Below are 12944 nucleotides of genomic sequence, written 5' to 3'. Positions count from 1 at the left end.
AAAGAAACTTTCTCATTTCAGTTGACTTACCATGTTGACTACTAATGATTCTCTGGTAAATCTTCGAATGGCCCGCAAACGGTCCATATCCTCGTCGACGCTTTACTCGACTGCAGAGAAAAATAGTCTTTCATTGTTACCTGCGACTACTCCGTGGCAAATTTTGCAGCTTCACAATTCCTCAAAGCGGATGCGAGTCAGCAACAACACAAATCAGCTTCTTCGTAAGAAGTCAGTCCAATTTGCACTGCATCACAATAAATTCCATCTGCCGTCATTCAACAATGTTAATGTATATCAGACCTGGATGTCCAAAAAAGAATTGGTCGAAATACGCAAATCGATGACACGTACATTGACCACAAACAGCAAAGCAGCATCAGATAATGATCCAACTTCTGGCAGATTAAAAGCTGATATGGATAATTGTCTCCGAGGGCTCGAAGTTCATTCGAGGCCGGCGGTACTCCGGCAACAAATCCGAAGTGGCAGACAATTCAAGAGCTTGGTGCTCCAACAACAAAAGCTACTACTTGCTACTGAGGGTCGAGTAAACGAAACTCTCCTGGGGAAAATGTGCCATTTGTTGTCGAAAGAGGATGCTCGCAAAGCCCGCCAGCACGGCATTGATGATGCCGAAGAAGCGCTTTACGTACATGCCGAAGTTTCGAGGGCCGAACGATCATGGTTGGAACGCCGAAAACGAAAAGACCAGGAATAATTCTACCGTAGATACCTGGTCTCTGTGCGGAATTGGGCCTTTGTATCCATTCAACGTAAGAACATGGCATGCTTTCTGTCCTGTCAACCCATTGGGGTTTTACACTGGATCAACATAATTGCGAGGTTTGTTGTTGGACTTCCTCACAATAAAGCTAATATCATTTTACCTAGTTAAATATTTCGCCAAATATTTTCTGTGTGTTTACAGCGAGACAGATATAATATTCCTCTTATCTCATGGGCCTTCGATAGACAGATACATCGGTCAAGCGACATTCGTCTGTCGTGGATTGCTTGTATTAGTTTCATGTTCTGCTAATCTTTTCTCATATCTGCCGATGGTTTGTCATTGTTACTGAAATTGGGAGGATTTATATTGCGAGTCATTGATACGAATTTTATAACGGTAGGTCATTTTCAGCTGTGAAAAATTGTAAACCCATCTGGACCAAGTCGCTGTCACTTCTAATTTACCTTACATTATGGACATAGGCGAAAGATTTATGTAGGTCAGCATTAATGTGGACAAGTGATAGCTTTACTCCGTAGGTAAATATCCCTGGTGCCTGCCTTGTCTTCACTCTCAAAAGCGGCTAGACTGGCACAACGAATATGCCATGACTAATTTCGGAACATTTTGCCCAATCTAAGCACAAGAGTAATGAAGATCGAAAAGAAAGACACTCTAGCTAACTGCACAAAGTACTAAGCGATCATTCAGCGTCGACGATCAAACGTAATTGGCGACAGGCTGGGCCTGAAACTTGCCACAAGGCGTCATTTTGGATCCTGCACCAAGTAAACCGGTACTTTGTTCCACCTTGAGAATTCCATTTTCCCATCGAATGTTGCCTTTCGGGTCGCGACTGACGGTCGCTTCCCCATATAACCAACCGGCCGGGATGGAATATGTAGTGGAAGAACTGACAGCCTGGTCAGGCTCATTGGACCACGCTACAGCTTGGATTGTACCTTTTGTTTCCACCGTTCGAGCATAGCCCGTTACATCAATGCGAAAGCGCACTTGCTTTCCGTCCTCCGACACAAGCCAATCGCCATCGGGGACACCATCCTCATTACTGTTCGTGAAGGCGGTTGACGTGAGGCATCGACAAACACCTTCCGGTAAAAAAGCAATCTCAATCCCAGCGACAGTGGGTTCTATCGGTAGCGCTTGGCCGACTTGTCGATCCCGGGAGGAAATATTGACCTTGCTACCATACAAGTCGTTGCTAGGATCCTTATTAGGCACACCGGAGAGGAAAAAATCCATGAGAAATTTCCGATCCTCCAGATTACCGACTTGCGAATTCATTTGCCGCCATTTTTCTTGTGTTGCGGTCAATTCCTGACGTCGTTGCTGTGATCCGGAGTCGTCACCAGGTCCCTCTAATTGCCCTTCCTTACGATCGGTGGAAAGACTGTCATCGTTGGAGAAGGCCTCGTTGATCAAATTCTGGAAAAAGTTGTAGCGGCGGGTGCTGGATACTATCCGAGTATCGCCTCTCCGTGGCGAAACAGAAAATGCGTGGGTGGATGGAAAAAGCGAGAGAATCGAAAATTGAAGTAGAAAGGGGATCGTTCGAAAGCCCGACATGGTAACGGCGATAGATGAGGTGACTGTGAGTTGCATCGAATGAGAAAGGTTGACCTTGGTAAAGGAACGGGAAGTCCTTATCGAATCGAGGAGAGTCCTGAATGCTGACGTAGGCTCTCGCAAGAAGTCTGTTTCGTGACGTCGTAATCGTGACCTAGCGAAAATTAGCAAGAATGTTGTGACCTTTTCCAAGGCATGTACGATGAACGGCAGGAAGACGCGAAGTCCTAGTCTTATTAGCTTCGTGTTCCCCTATTCCGGTTTTATGTTAGCTACTGACTGTTGATCACGAGAGATGTCCAGACCGTGAGCTGTGTGGAAAGCTTCGCCATTGATACAAGTCCAATTACTCAGGTTACCAGAAATGTATCCCGAGAAGGCCGAACAGTGTCCATACCAGGGCAGCCGGGATGTACCATCTCCAAAGGTCACCGTCCAATTTGCCAAGGTAACGTTTTCGATGTTTTCCGCAAACAAGCCGTGAGCTTTGCTACGCGTCCGACACGCTCCTCGCGTGAAACACAGGGGGTCGTCGCCTTGAAGCCATGACGGACGGTAATCGCGCGTACCCATACAAGTGCAAGGGACAATGGCATCCATGCCCACCAAGTACGAACACGGCGGGCCTGAGCCGTTGCTGTAATTGCTCCATGGTCGAATCGTTACTTGTATGTTAGTCATGGAAACGTTTTGCATACCCGAGCCACGGCCACTCAGTAAGCCACCATTTTCGCTCACAGCACGAACGTTTTCCAACCGCAAGTTAGTAACTTTGCCGATTATGTCGCCTTCGTTCCGAGGCTCGCTCGTCATGGTGAGCCACTCGCCGTTCCCCCACCATCTGGGATTGTCGTACCGGGTTTCCGTAAAAATGTTACGAAAGGTGACGTTGTCGATATTCCCCGGACCCCGCTGTTGAATCGCCAATCCGGAGTTGCTGTCAAGGATCGTAATGTTTTCGAACAAAATGTCGGTCATGTTGGCGTCCGTGTGTGAGCCAAACTTGATGGCGTGACTGCGGGATCGAATGAGAACATTCGTGACGGTCAAATTGTGCAGAACGCGAGTGGAATCGCGTGCCTTGGGGCACACGCCGTCGTCGGCCACGTCAATGACACAATGGGAAATATGCACGTGCGAGGAACTGTCGGGATCAATGCCGTCATTATTCGGAAAGCGACGGTCTCCGTAAATACGGAGTTTGTGCACCGTCACGTGTTCACTGTTACGTATGTGCAGAGTCCAGTCGGAAGAGTTCTGCAACGACAGATAGTGTACGTTGATGTACGAACTTTCGTTGATGAGCAACAATCGCGGTCGTCGAGGATCGGGATCAATTGGTTCGAATCGATTGTAGCGTGGATCATAGTATGATATATAGTGCTCGGCATTCCCGTACAGAACTCCACCACCGGTAATTGTCACGTTGGTCACGTTCTGGGCTTGGAGTAGTGCCGTTCGTACACCATTCAACACCGACACCAGTCGGGCATCGGGGGCCACCACCAACACCGAATGGGAACGCAGAAAAACATCCGCCGTGTAGATATCTCCACCCGTAAGTTTGCAGCAGTCTACCGAGTCGATGCAGGTTTGCAACGCGTGCGTATTGGACATCCACGCCGTGTGACGACCGTCTCCACCAGAACCGCGAGCCACGGGAACCACGCCAAAGTCGCGGACGTCACGGCAATTTGTGTAGCGTGCGGAGATTCCCACCACGAGATCGTTTGTTGGAAACGGACGCAAGACATCGTCGAGGGAAAGTTGCGCATGTCCGATCACCGCCGCAAGCGTGGACATACTCACTGTCAGTCCGAGCCAGAACGCTGTCGACACGAACATGCCGTACACGGTCGTTGTACGTCGCGACGCCAAGCCAGTGGAATTACTTCTCTTTGCGGTTGCGTAGAACATTCACACAGTCAGTGAGATAATTGGTAGTTCTGGCAGAATCTGTCGTTGCTCGTAGAGGATTTCTGGGAAGCAGGGACTTGCACAGGACGGGGGGTTACGCTTTGGATCGCGTGTCGACTGTGATGAGGATGAGCGCTATTTCCCGTGTCTTTTTCAGTCGTGCATGCAATCCACATTTGTGGGATTCTCACCTCTATCTCGCAAAGAACCTGGAGTTCACGGCTAGCTCGGGTGCGTGCACTTCCAGCCAACACACTCTCGCTGGCAGAGAAACATTTCCTTTCTCTTTGACTGATACATTGTCGGCTTGACAATAATATCAAGTACCTGATCTAATGATAGATTGCTGTTTGTACTGGACAAAGTCATACTGGAGAGATGTCGTTCACCAGGAGTTCCAATACCGTCGTGCAGTTACCGTAGTTGCGGTTAGCTAACTCCTGTTTTCTTATATCCGGGTGTTTCCTGGGAGTCGTCGCGGACGAATTGACAGGGGCGTGACGTGACGTGAGATAGAGTTCTGGCACAAGACATACTACGTCACGAACGTGTGCGAACGGAAGTAGGTATTCCTTTTGGGCGAAGCTCGAATTGTTCGTTGCCCGGCGGTAGTGTAACTGTAACTTTGGTTCCGTTGGGACCCGCTTACTCTCTATTCCGTACGAATCCTTTTACCCTCACACATCAAGAAAGATCCACACGTCCGAGTGTATGTACAAACGTTGTTGTCAGTATTGTCATGTCGTCGAATCCTTCGTGGCAGGAATTGTGGTGGAGGGAACAGGAACGTTGGTGGCAAGCGGAGGAAGCCTGGTGGCATCGCGTGCAACAGCGTTTACTCCACGATACGAGGAACCCAACTAACGCAGGGTCACGGAGACAGCCTACGTCTAGAGACGGTTCCCAATCAAGGAACGACGAAGCATTGACCAATACGACGATGACGACGAGACGTGTCTGGATACTACCGCTGCTACAGACCATTGTCTGGGGTGCTTCGGCGGGAATCTCCTATTATTGTCTAGTTCGGTACCATCGTGCGAAGGGTGCGTCTCGTTCCAAGAATACGGTCTGGGACAAGAGTTCTCTATCCGAGATTTTGCAACAAGTACGAGCGCGAGGAGTAGACACGCTCCGATGCGTCCAGGACCGTTGGGAGCAGCTCTACCAACACTCGCAATTTCGGCTGCAGTGTACGACATGGCTGCGTCTCCTACGTGTACGGGTCTTGTCGTGGAGGAATGTGCCCGTTTGGTTTTTTCTAGGTCCCTTGCCAATGACGATACTCGCCGCCGGGTGTGCTTCGAACAACACCCATTGCTGTACGGTAAACGCATCATCTGTACTCTGGTGGGGTGGGGTCCTTTGGGGTTTGTTGGGATGGGCCGAATACGACTCGTCGGACCATGGGAACGACGATGACGATGACAACGACAACAACAACGATCGCTTCCAATATACATCCACGACTGGTAAACGACGTGTACGGCGTGGCCGACCGAAGTCTGCGGAAGAGGAGACTCAATGGAAACGAGCCGTGCCGCAGGAACCACAACCCTCAAGGATGCAACGCTTGTGGACCCAACCGAACACGGTGATACATTCGTCGTCGGCGAGTAGTCTGGGTTCGACTTCGGCCCACACCCACACCCACACAACGCCACGGTACCTGGAAATCCTGGTGCACAATGTATCCCACACGGATTTGGTGCTCAGTTTGAGTGCGGACACCGAGACGATGGAACCAAGGAATAGCCATAACAAAGACGCCAGTACCGATACGAACTCCGACGAGTATTGCGTTGGTCGTCCCCGCTTTTCCTGCTTTGACAAGTACACACAGCTGGTTCTTGATATTCTGGATACTTCGTCATCCACAACTGCGTCTTTGACTCGGGAGAACATAGTTTCCTTTCCGCGCTACGAACGGTCTATTGAAGACCCACGCTTCTCCATCAAGCAGGAGCCGACCAACGGAACATTGCCGACCGGATTCGCCTTACCAACAGACCCTCACTTGACGGTGGATCTCGACGAAGTCCGCATTCGGGGTATCGATCAATGTAAGGTGACACACACGGACGGAGGACCCGGGTCGTGTAGCAACGCTCCACGGCATCAGATTCGTCACGTCTTCTTTCCTCTGTTAGCGACACTGTTGCCGCGGTGGCGGGAACGTATTGCCGAAACGCGACAGTCACCGCCTAGCCAGCCGCATCAGTCCTCAATGAACAACGACAAGGATATCAAACGTGTCTTGATCCTGGTGACGGGCGTCGGGACACCGCGAAATTGGACTCATTCGGTCAACGGGAATTCGACACAAGTTTGCGCGACTCTCATGAAACGATTCCTTCGAGTAATTGATCCAGACCTAGTGGTGGTGACGATACACTCCGATACCAATATCTTTCGGTACGACGAGAACTTACTGTTCGTCGAACGCGATCTCATGCCCGTGCTGAACAGTTATCGTGATGCCCACGCACAAGGACAGCCGTATCCGGATGAAACACCAGAGTTGGTTACCAAGGCCGGCGTCGAGACTGACCTTTCCTTTAACGTTGATTGGCGCAAAACTATGGCTGTCAAGCTGTCGTTCGCGGACGGTACACCGGCCCGGACGTATGCCATTCAAGCCTCGCTACGATCCTTCCGTCCCACTTACTTTCATTTTTGGCAATTAAAAACATTCTGGCACGAGTCCAAGATTGTGGATGACGATATTGAAGAATACAGTTTCGAGGCCATGGAAACTTCACCTGCTGTCGACACTACCAAGGTCACGGATCCCTACCGCCATCTCGTTATTGACGAAATGAAAGCCTTCCAGGCCGAAATGATTAAAACCCTTCAAGGCCAGAATGACATACACCGTTTCTGGTTGCGTAAGACGCACAAACCTGTCTTGGCCGTCCTCTTGGTCGAGCAAGAAGGCCAACCAATCTTATATCGTGGCACCAATATGGAAGTGTCCATGCCAACTGGATCGCTTTGCGCCGAACGCAACGTTATCGGTACCGCATTAGCTGCCAATCCCAGCTTGCGCCGTCAAGACTTGAAGATGATTGCCGTCTTGGCTGTGCCCTGGCAAGAAAAATTAACAGACATGGGCAGCGCTGGTACGCTTCGCTCGTCTGAGGAACCATTCCCGGCGTTGGCTTCATCCTCGGCCAGCTTAACAAGTATCATGTGTACCACCACGCTAGAAAGTGGAGAAGGCCGTAAAACGTCGATCGGCTCGGAACACGAAGAATGGATTCTGTCGTCCGCGCCGGCTGGTGGCGAAGATGGCTCTACCGGCGCCACCACGAACAAGACCAGACTGCCACCCGCCAAGTCCGAATTGGGAAATTCGTTTGATCTAGTTGACTCAGGTGTGCCTTCGTCCAGCTCGGGCGTGGCCTCTACAGCACCAGACCGCCAACCGAACGACGATATCCCAAGCACACCCGTCCGCCGGATTGCCCTGTTTTCCCGCAGTGGTACTGTGGCACGGAAGTCGCAACAAGCCGTCGTGCTCGTACAGTCAACGCGAGATTTGAATCCACTCCCTCCTTGTGGCGCCTGCAACGAGTGGCTGAAGAAGATTGCCGAATGCAATCCTTATTTTTGCGTCTTGACCTTTACCGACGCCGAGTGTCATGGTGTCTATTGTACGCCCTGTCAAGAATAATCCAGCAGTTAGCGACGGGCGTGCGGGCAAACTTGTATTTGTATGATATGAGGCAAATGTTCATTATCAACGTAAAAGGTTCGATTGTATTAAGAGTTGTGTCCGTGTGATACAGCGTTTTGTTTTCTGGGGAACTGTAGAGAACAGGAGATGCATCCAGGCATAGCATGAAACTAGTACTTGGGTCTTCGTTCGCCTTGACCTGTGTTGTATCCCGTAGATTTTAGCGATGGGTTTGAATTGGACAAGATTCGAACACAGTGAGGGGTTGAGCAGACAGACACAGCCGCTACGTCTTCTTGCGGTCCGTGATACAATTCGATAATGCCGTTCCAGTCGAGTTTCGGCCCAGTGGCACCAACCAAATAGTCATAATCCAAAACGGCAGTAGTACCGTAGCGATAATCGACGTGTGCCTTGAGAGCCTCGGCGTCGACCTTAACGAGCTTACCAGGAACGTACTCGACCCGACCCGCTTTGCAGGCTTCCTCCATAGGAATACTAATATCTTCGGCAGTCCGCTCTCCAAACGCCACCCAAGGGTTCGAAGGAGTGAATTGAAAGTTGTCCCTGTCGCTCAACATGGAAATGTGTACATCTTTCGGCAAGTGGTGGCGTAAATCAAAGGACGTCGAAAGTCCCCCAATACCGCCGCCAACTACTAGGACGCGTTCTTTGCTGCCCGTCCCGGTAGCTTGGGGCGAGGAAACAGAGAATGGGTAAACTGTTTGCATCGTCGCGGCAAAGAGTAATATTGTGGTGTTTAACTGGATGCCTTTCATAGCTGTTCTCTTATGGTATATTTTTAAGTTGGGGTATTCGTTTTATGGGCTGCACTCATGAATGGCAAGATTGTAAAATGTGGAGACAGCGAGACGGATGGATTTTCTTTCGTGGGGGGGAGGTGAAGGGATGCGAGCCTTCGACAACATGACAACAGGCCCTATACCGTGAGACGGAGAAATGCGAACCAGGCTGTTTTTTGGACGAAGGTTTATACGTTTGTGGAACAGAAAAGTGAGTTCCATTTTCTCACAGTGAGCAGGCAGTGCCGTTGTGTACTTATTTTCATTGGTTGGAATATTTGTCTTTAGGACTGTCTGTCGTGTATATATTAGGATCTTCTTAGTATTGTAGAATCCAAACGGCAACAGGAAAGAACGCTCTCTCTGTCAGTGTATAACCATGAGGATGGTACATTTGACGAAGAGAAACGACAAACGATTATTCTGCAAGCTATTGGTGTGAATGTAGCCATCCCTTTCCCCATCTACCAGTCCGTAATTTTGGAATTGGATTGCTTGTCCGAAGGGAGAATCCTTCGCTTTAAAATGAATACGGATCGTGAGACCTCATCGTTCCAGCCCGTCCCATTTTCAGTGGAAGCATCGTCACAGCAAAGTCGGACGGCCGGTGAAGACGATCCGAATTCACCACGCGGTAGCACCAGTCGAAGTGGAGGTTCCTGGACAATTCTCAGCAGTCGGGCTTCCGCAGACATTCCCTTGTCGGTACCACAACAATTCTTGCCACAGTTCCATTCACCAGCTTCGTCGGCGTTGCCGATTCCAGATTGCGATTTCGACGACTGGACGGAACATTCCCAACCAGCAGTTGATGTCGCTCTCAGCAGCTGGCAGGAGGAAGCGCACTGGATGTCATTTCGGAACGCGGTTAATGTATTCGTACAAAAACGCGGGAGGCGACGATCACCAAACTCAATATCTTACAGTCAGTATCTCGACAGCCAACCGACGACACGAGATGTATCCCAACATCAGCACGATACTGATTCGGATGTTTCCTCTCTGGGGCAACAACTTCTACAGTACGGTTTGAATCGAACGGAAATTTCGACAAATGAATCCCCGTCAAATCAACCTGAGACCCGCATACAACAAGCGTTGGCACAAGCTGAAGCTGACGAACTGGAATTCGCGGAATTGATAAAACAGAATGCACAGCACTGAAATGTGTACCAATCCTGACGCAATGTCCGGTTTCCGCAATCTGTATTTCAGGGCAAGGCGTAGGACTGGAGGGTATTCACGTCCTGATTCCGTACCTAATGTCCTTCCCCCTGACTAAGATGCTCTACCGGAATTCGGAAAGACGCAGCATGGTAGCCTAGATGTGTCTTGCGAAGAGTTATGCGATGATATGTACCCTGGTGCAAATGAGTCCAAAATAGATAGGAAGGCTCAGAGTCTCCACAAGAGAAATACTCCTGACTACGAAGCAGCTCCTTTGACGTTGATTTACCCTTTGTTACATTATGTTCAAGAACACTTATCACAACCCTTTTTTTTCTTACTTTCCTTTCGTCACCGTAATTCACTTACATTACGAATTGTGGGAAACGGGGGCTCACTCTCAATCGGCCCAACCTTCTGATGAAATCCACCTGCATTCGTTTTTGTTGCGAGAAGCGATTTCGCTATGAAATCATTTTGTGTTGTTACCGCCAGGTTCCTAATGAAGTGCATTGTGGAAAACCGAGTATGGCAAGTGCGTCATAGGCTGCTCGTGCAACGGGTTCGTTGTCCGCAAAGTTGCGGACTGCCACTGCAATGGCATCGTAGCCTCCAGCGTCAGCCACTAGTGGACGATTGGCCGGATCGGTGGCGATACTGGCCAAAGCTGTACATACACACTGCTGAATACCGGCGCACTCCATATGACGCATCATAGCTTTAACAATAACAGAGATCCCGCCAAGCTCGACAATTTCTCGACGATTCTGTTCGTCCAAAGCTAAGTTCTGAATAGTTTCGCAGGCGCACTGTTGCAAGTGCGAATTCATAGGAAAGCGAATCATGGCGTTGAGCACCATTGGAATCCCTCCGACGCAACCAATGGCACTTGCATTTTCATCCTCCCAGGAGAGTATCCATAGACTTTCGCAGCCGAGCTCTTGAATGAGGTGGTCGTGAGGGGCGGTTTTCATTGCACAAAGAATGTCCGCGATGTCGTAGCTTCCTCCGATCTTTATTTCCTCAATTTCAGCATTCACATCAAGAGAATGATTGAATTTGAACATGTTGGATTGGGAGACACGACGTGCAACGATGTGGTGTGTCTGCTTCATGCGTTTGCTGCATCTACTCCAATGTGTGTCCGTACTGTCATCGGCGCAAGTTTTTGATTGTCGGCTTGGGTCAACCCGGTTAAGACTAGCTTCCGAGGCGATGGGGAAGCAAAGGAGGCACTGCCCCCTGCGTAATTCTTGGTCAACGTTCAAACGAACTTTTTGATGTTGGCTAAGGAAATCGTGTTGGATATCATGAGTCTGCATCCCGCATTCAGTGCAGGGGCCTTCACCTTCCCGATCGTACTTCCCACTCGGAAAGGCAGACGTGGAAGGCTCGCAGGCGTATTGACGAGAAAAGTCGACGTTATAGCTTTGTGAGGACTCGCTCCCGTCATCGACGATATCCGGTATAATCTCAACCGGCATGATCGTGAACTTCTTCCGCAACAACCTAGACGACACTGGGATGGAATATACAGCAAAATGAAAGCACAGAGCTTCGTCTAGTCGACAAAGTGCTGCGGTGCTCGCTGGGACAGTAATCACTGGAAAGTGATAGACGTTGTGAATCTTCTTGGGATAAGTCTTGGATTAGGGTCGCTCCGATGCTGGCTCAGCTTGGGACAGTCCTTTCCATCTCTCCATGGGTCAAATGATGAGCTGCCGAACAGACACAATGACCAACAAGCCATGACTAGTCCCAATCTTAATATTTGGTATTGTGTAATTAGAGAATTTGACTTTCCAAGAATATGCGACTTAAGGATACGAGTACCGCTGTGTTTTCATTGATGACACCTCCTTTGGGCTGCAAGTTCATTTCGAAGAACCAAACCTAAATCTAGTTAAACGGTATCAAAGCTTTGGGCGTGAATTTCTTGATAATACATTTGAAACTTATCTAATGATAAGAACAGGGAAACGACAAAAAATTATGAAAAGGCATGGTCATTAGACCGTTAAATCTAGTGACTCTACCAGATTGCGCCTTGGGAAACTACGACGAATCTCATGAGTTACGTTGATAGGACACAATGGAAACGGCCTCTTTCGGTAGAAGACCAGAAGCACGTCTCAAGGTACATTATTGGGCTCATTACGAAGTCAGTAGTATTAATGTTTTGGGAATTGATACCATTCGGCACAGTAAGTATCTAGGTCGTGGATTTGGCAACAGAAGGGCCGGTAGGAAGAGGTCAGCCATCATCCGGAGGCAACTAACGACTCCGGAGGGTGTCTCAATTCTCGGCATTCGCAAGGTTGCCAACATTATCCCTTTCGGATAATGAATGGGTCCGACAGTCTCAGTATCGCCCATTCTGGTTGCAACCTTTCCGGAGCTCGATCCCCCTTTTTAAGCTACTTTTGGTTTATAGGGCAAACCTAAAAGAGGTTTAAACAAAAAAAAATCAACTAACACAAAGCAAACGAAATTTTTTCAGACGAGAGAACGCCAGAACGTAGCCAAAAAGCTGGTGCGTAGGCCTTGAATTGCCAGATCGTCACTTCGTATACGCCATCCGTCCTGCACCTTTCCCCTTGAAGCCTTTTTACGTTTGGTGTCTATAGTAATCCAGTGCGTTGGTTCCTCGACCGTTGGCGTGCAGTGTTTGCACCTCGCAGTTCTGTTACAGTTAGCTATTTCGTGCGACTCCTCCAGTGGGGTGCGCGGTCACAACCAAAACCGGACTATAGGGAGCATGTGTCACGATTGAATCGGCGCACGCTCTAAAACCCCTAATTGGTGTGTGGTTCGGTGCTTTCCATAGAGCTGGGAGGATAAAGCCTTGGAAAAAGATATGTCCGTTTCCGGGTTTTCACTAAGCGTTCGACCAAAAAAATGGCATTCAACGGACAAAATGTGGAACGCAACGCGCACGAGACGACTCGTGAGAGACTGGCAGGGAACTCACACGAGAGAGAGACCGATAATCTTCGTCACAACAACCCAACGACAATTGAAACGAGCTTTTCCGCACCAACGAATCGAAGATAACGCA

General features: G+C 49.3%; 5 protein-coding genes across 5 annotated transcripts; 2 read left to right on the top strand and 3 right to left on the bottom strand.

Annotated features, from left to right (window-relative positions):
• Positions 1-2950: 2950 nt before the first annotated feature.
• Positions 2951-3763, bottom strand: PHATRDRAFT_16052 (predicted protein; the record flags this gene model as incomplete). Its single annotated transcript, XM_002184276.1, has 1 exon — positions 2951-3763. A coding segment is annotated over one exon (813 nt), but the record flags the coding sequence as incomplete, so codon positions are not given.
• A 1116-nt stretch (positions 3764-4879) lies between these two features.
• PHATRDRAFT_49592 (predicted protein) lies at positions 4880-7966 on the top strand. Its single transcript, XM_002184367.1, has one exon. It carries the CDS (start codon positions 4977-4979, stop codon positions 7911-7913), a length of 2937 nt encoding a protein of 978 aa, XP_002184403.1. The 5' UTR covers positions 4880-4976; the 3' UTR covers positions 7914-7966.
• A 120-nt stretch (positions 7967-8086) lies between these two features.
• On the bottom strand, positions 8087-8794 carry PHATRDRAFT_49591 (predicted protein; the record flags this gene model as incomplete). The annotated part of the gene is made up of 1 exon (XM_002184275.1): positions 8087-8794. The coding sequence occupies exon 1, from the start codon at positions 8693-8695 to the stop codon at positions 8087-8089; it is 609 nt and encodes a 202-aa protein (XP_002184311.1). The 5' UTR covers positions 8696-8794.
• Positions 8795-9099: 305 nt separating this feature from the next.
• On the top strand, positions 9100-9988 carry PHATRDRAFT_49590 (predicted protein). Its single transcript, XM_002184366.1, has one exon. It carries the CDS (start codon positions 9245-9247, stop codon positions 9881-9883), a length of 639 nt encoding a protein of 212 aa, XP_002184402.1. The 5' UTR covers positions 9100-9244; the 3' UTR covers positions 9884-9988.
• A 220-nt stretch (positions 9989-10208) lies between these two features.
• Positions 10209-11370, bottom strand: PHATRDRAFT_49589 (predicted protein; the record flags this gene model as incomplete). Its single annotated transcript, XM_002184274.1, has 1 exon — positions 10209-11370. One exon carries the CDS (start codon positions 11368-11370, stop codon positions 10372-10374), a length of 999 nt encoding a protein of 332 aa, XP_002184310.1. The 3' UTR covers positions 10209-10371.
• Between the last annotated feature and the right edge of the window lie 1574 nt (positions 11371-12944).

The sequence above is a fragment of the Phaeodactylum tricornutum genome, chromosome 23 (assembly GCF_000150955.2).
Source record: "Phaeodactylum tricornutum CCAP 1055/1 chromosome 23, whole genome shotgun sequence".
Lineage (NCBI taxonomy): Eukaryota > Bacillariophyta > Bacillariophyceae > Surirellales > Neidiaceae > Phaeodactylum > Phaeodactylum tricornutum.
Note: the sequence above shows the minus strand (reverse complement) of the source record. Positions and strands in the feature narration are given on the sequence as shown.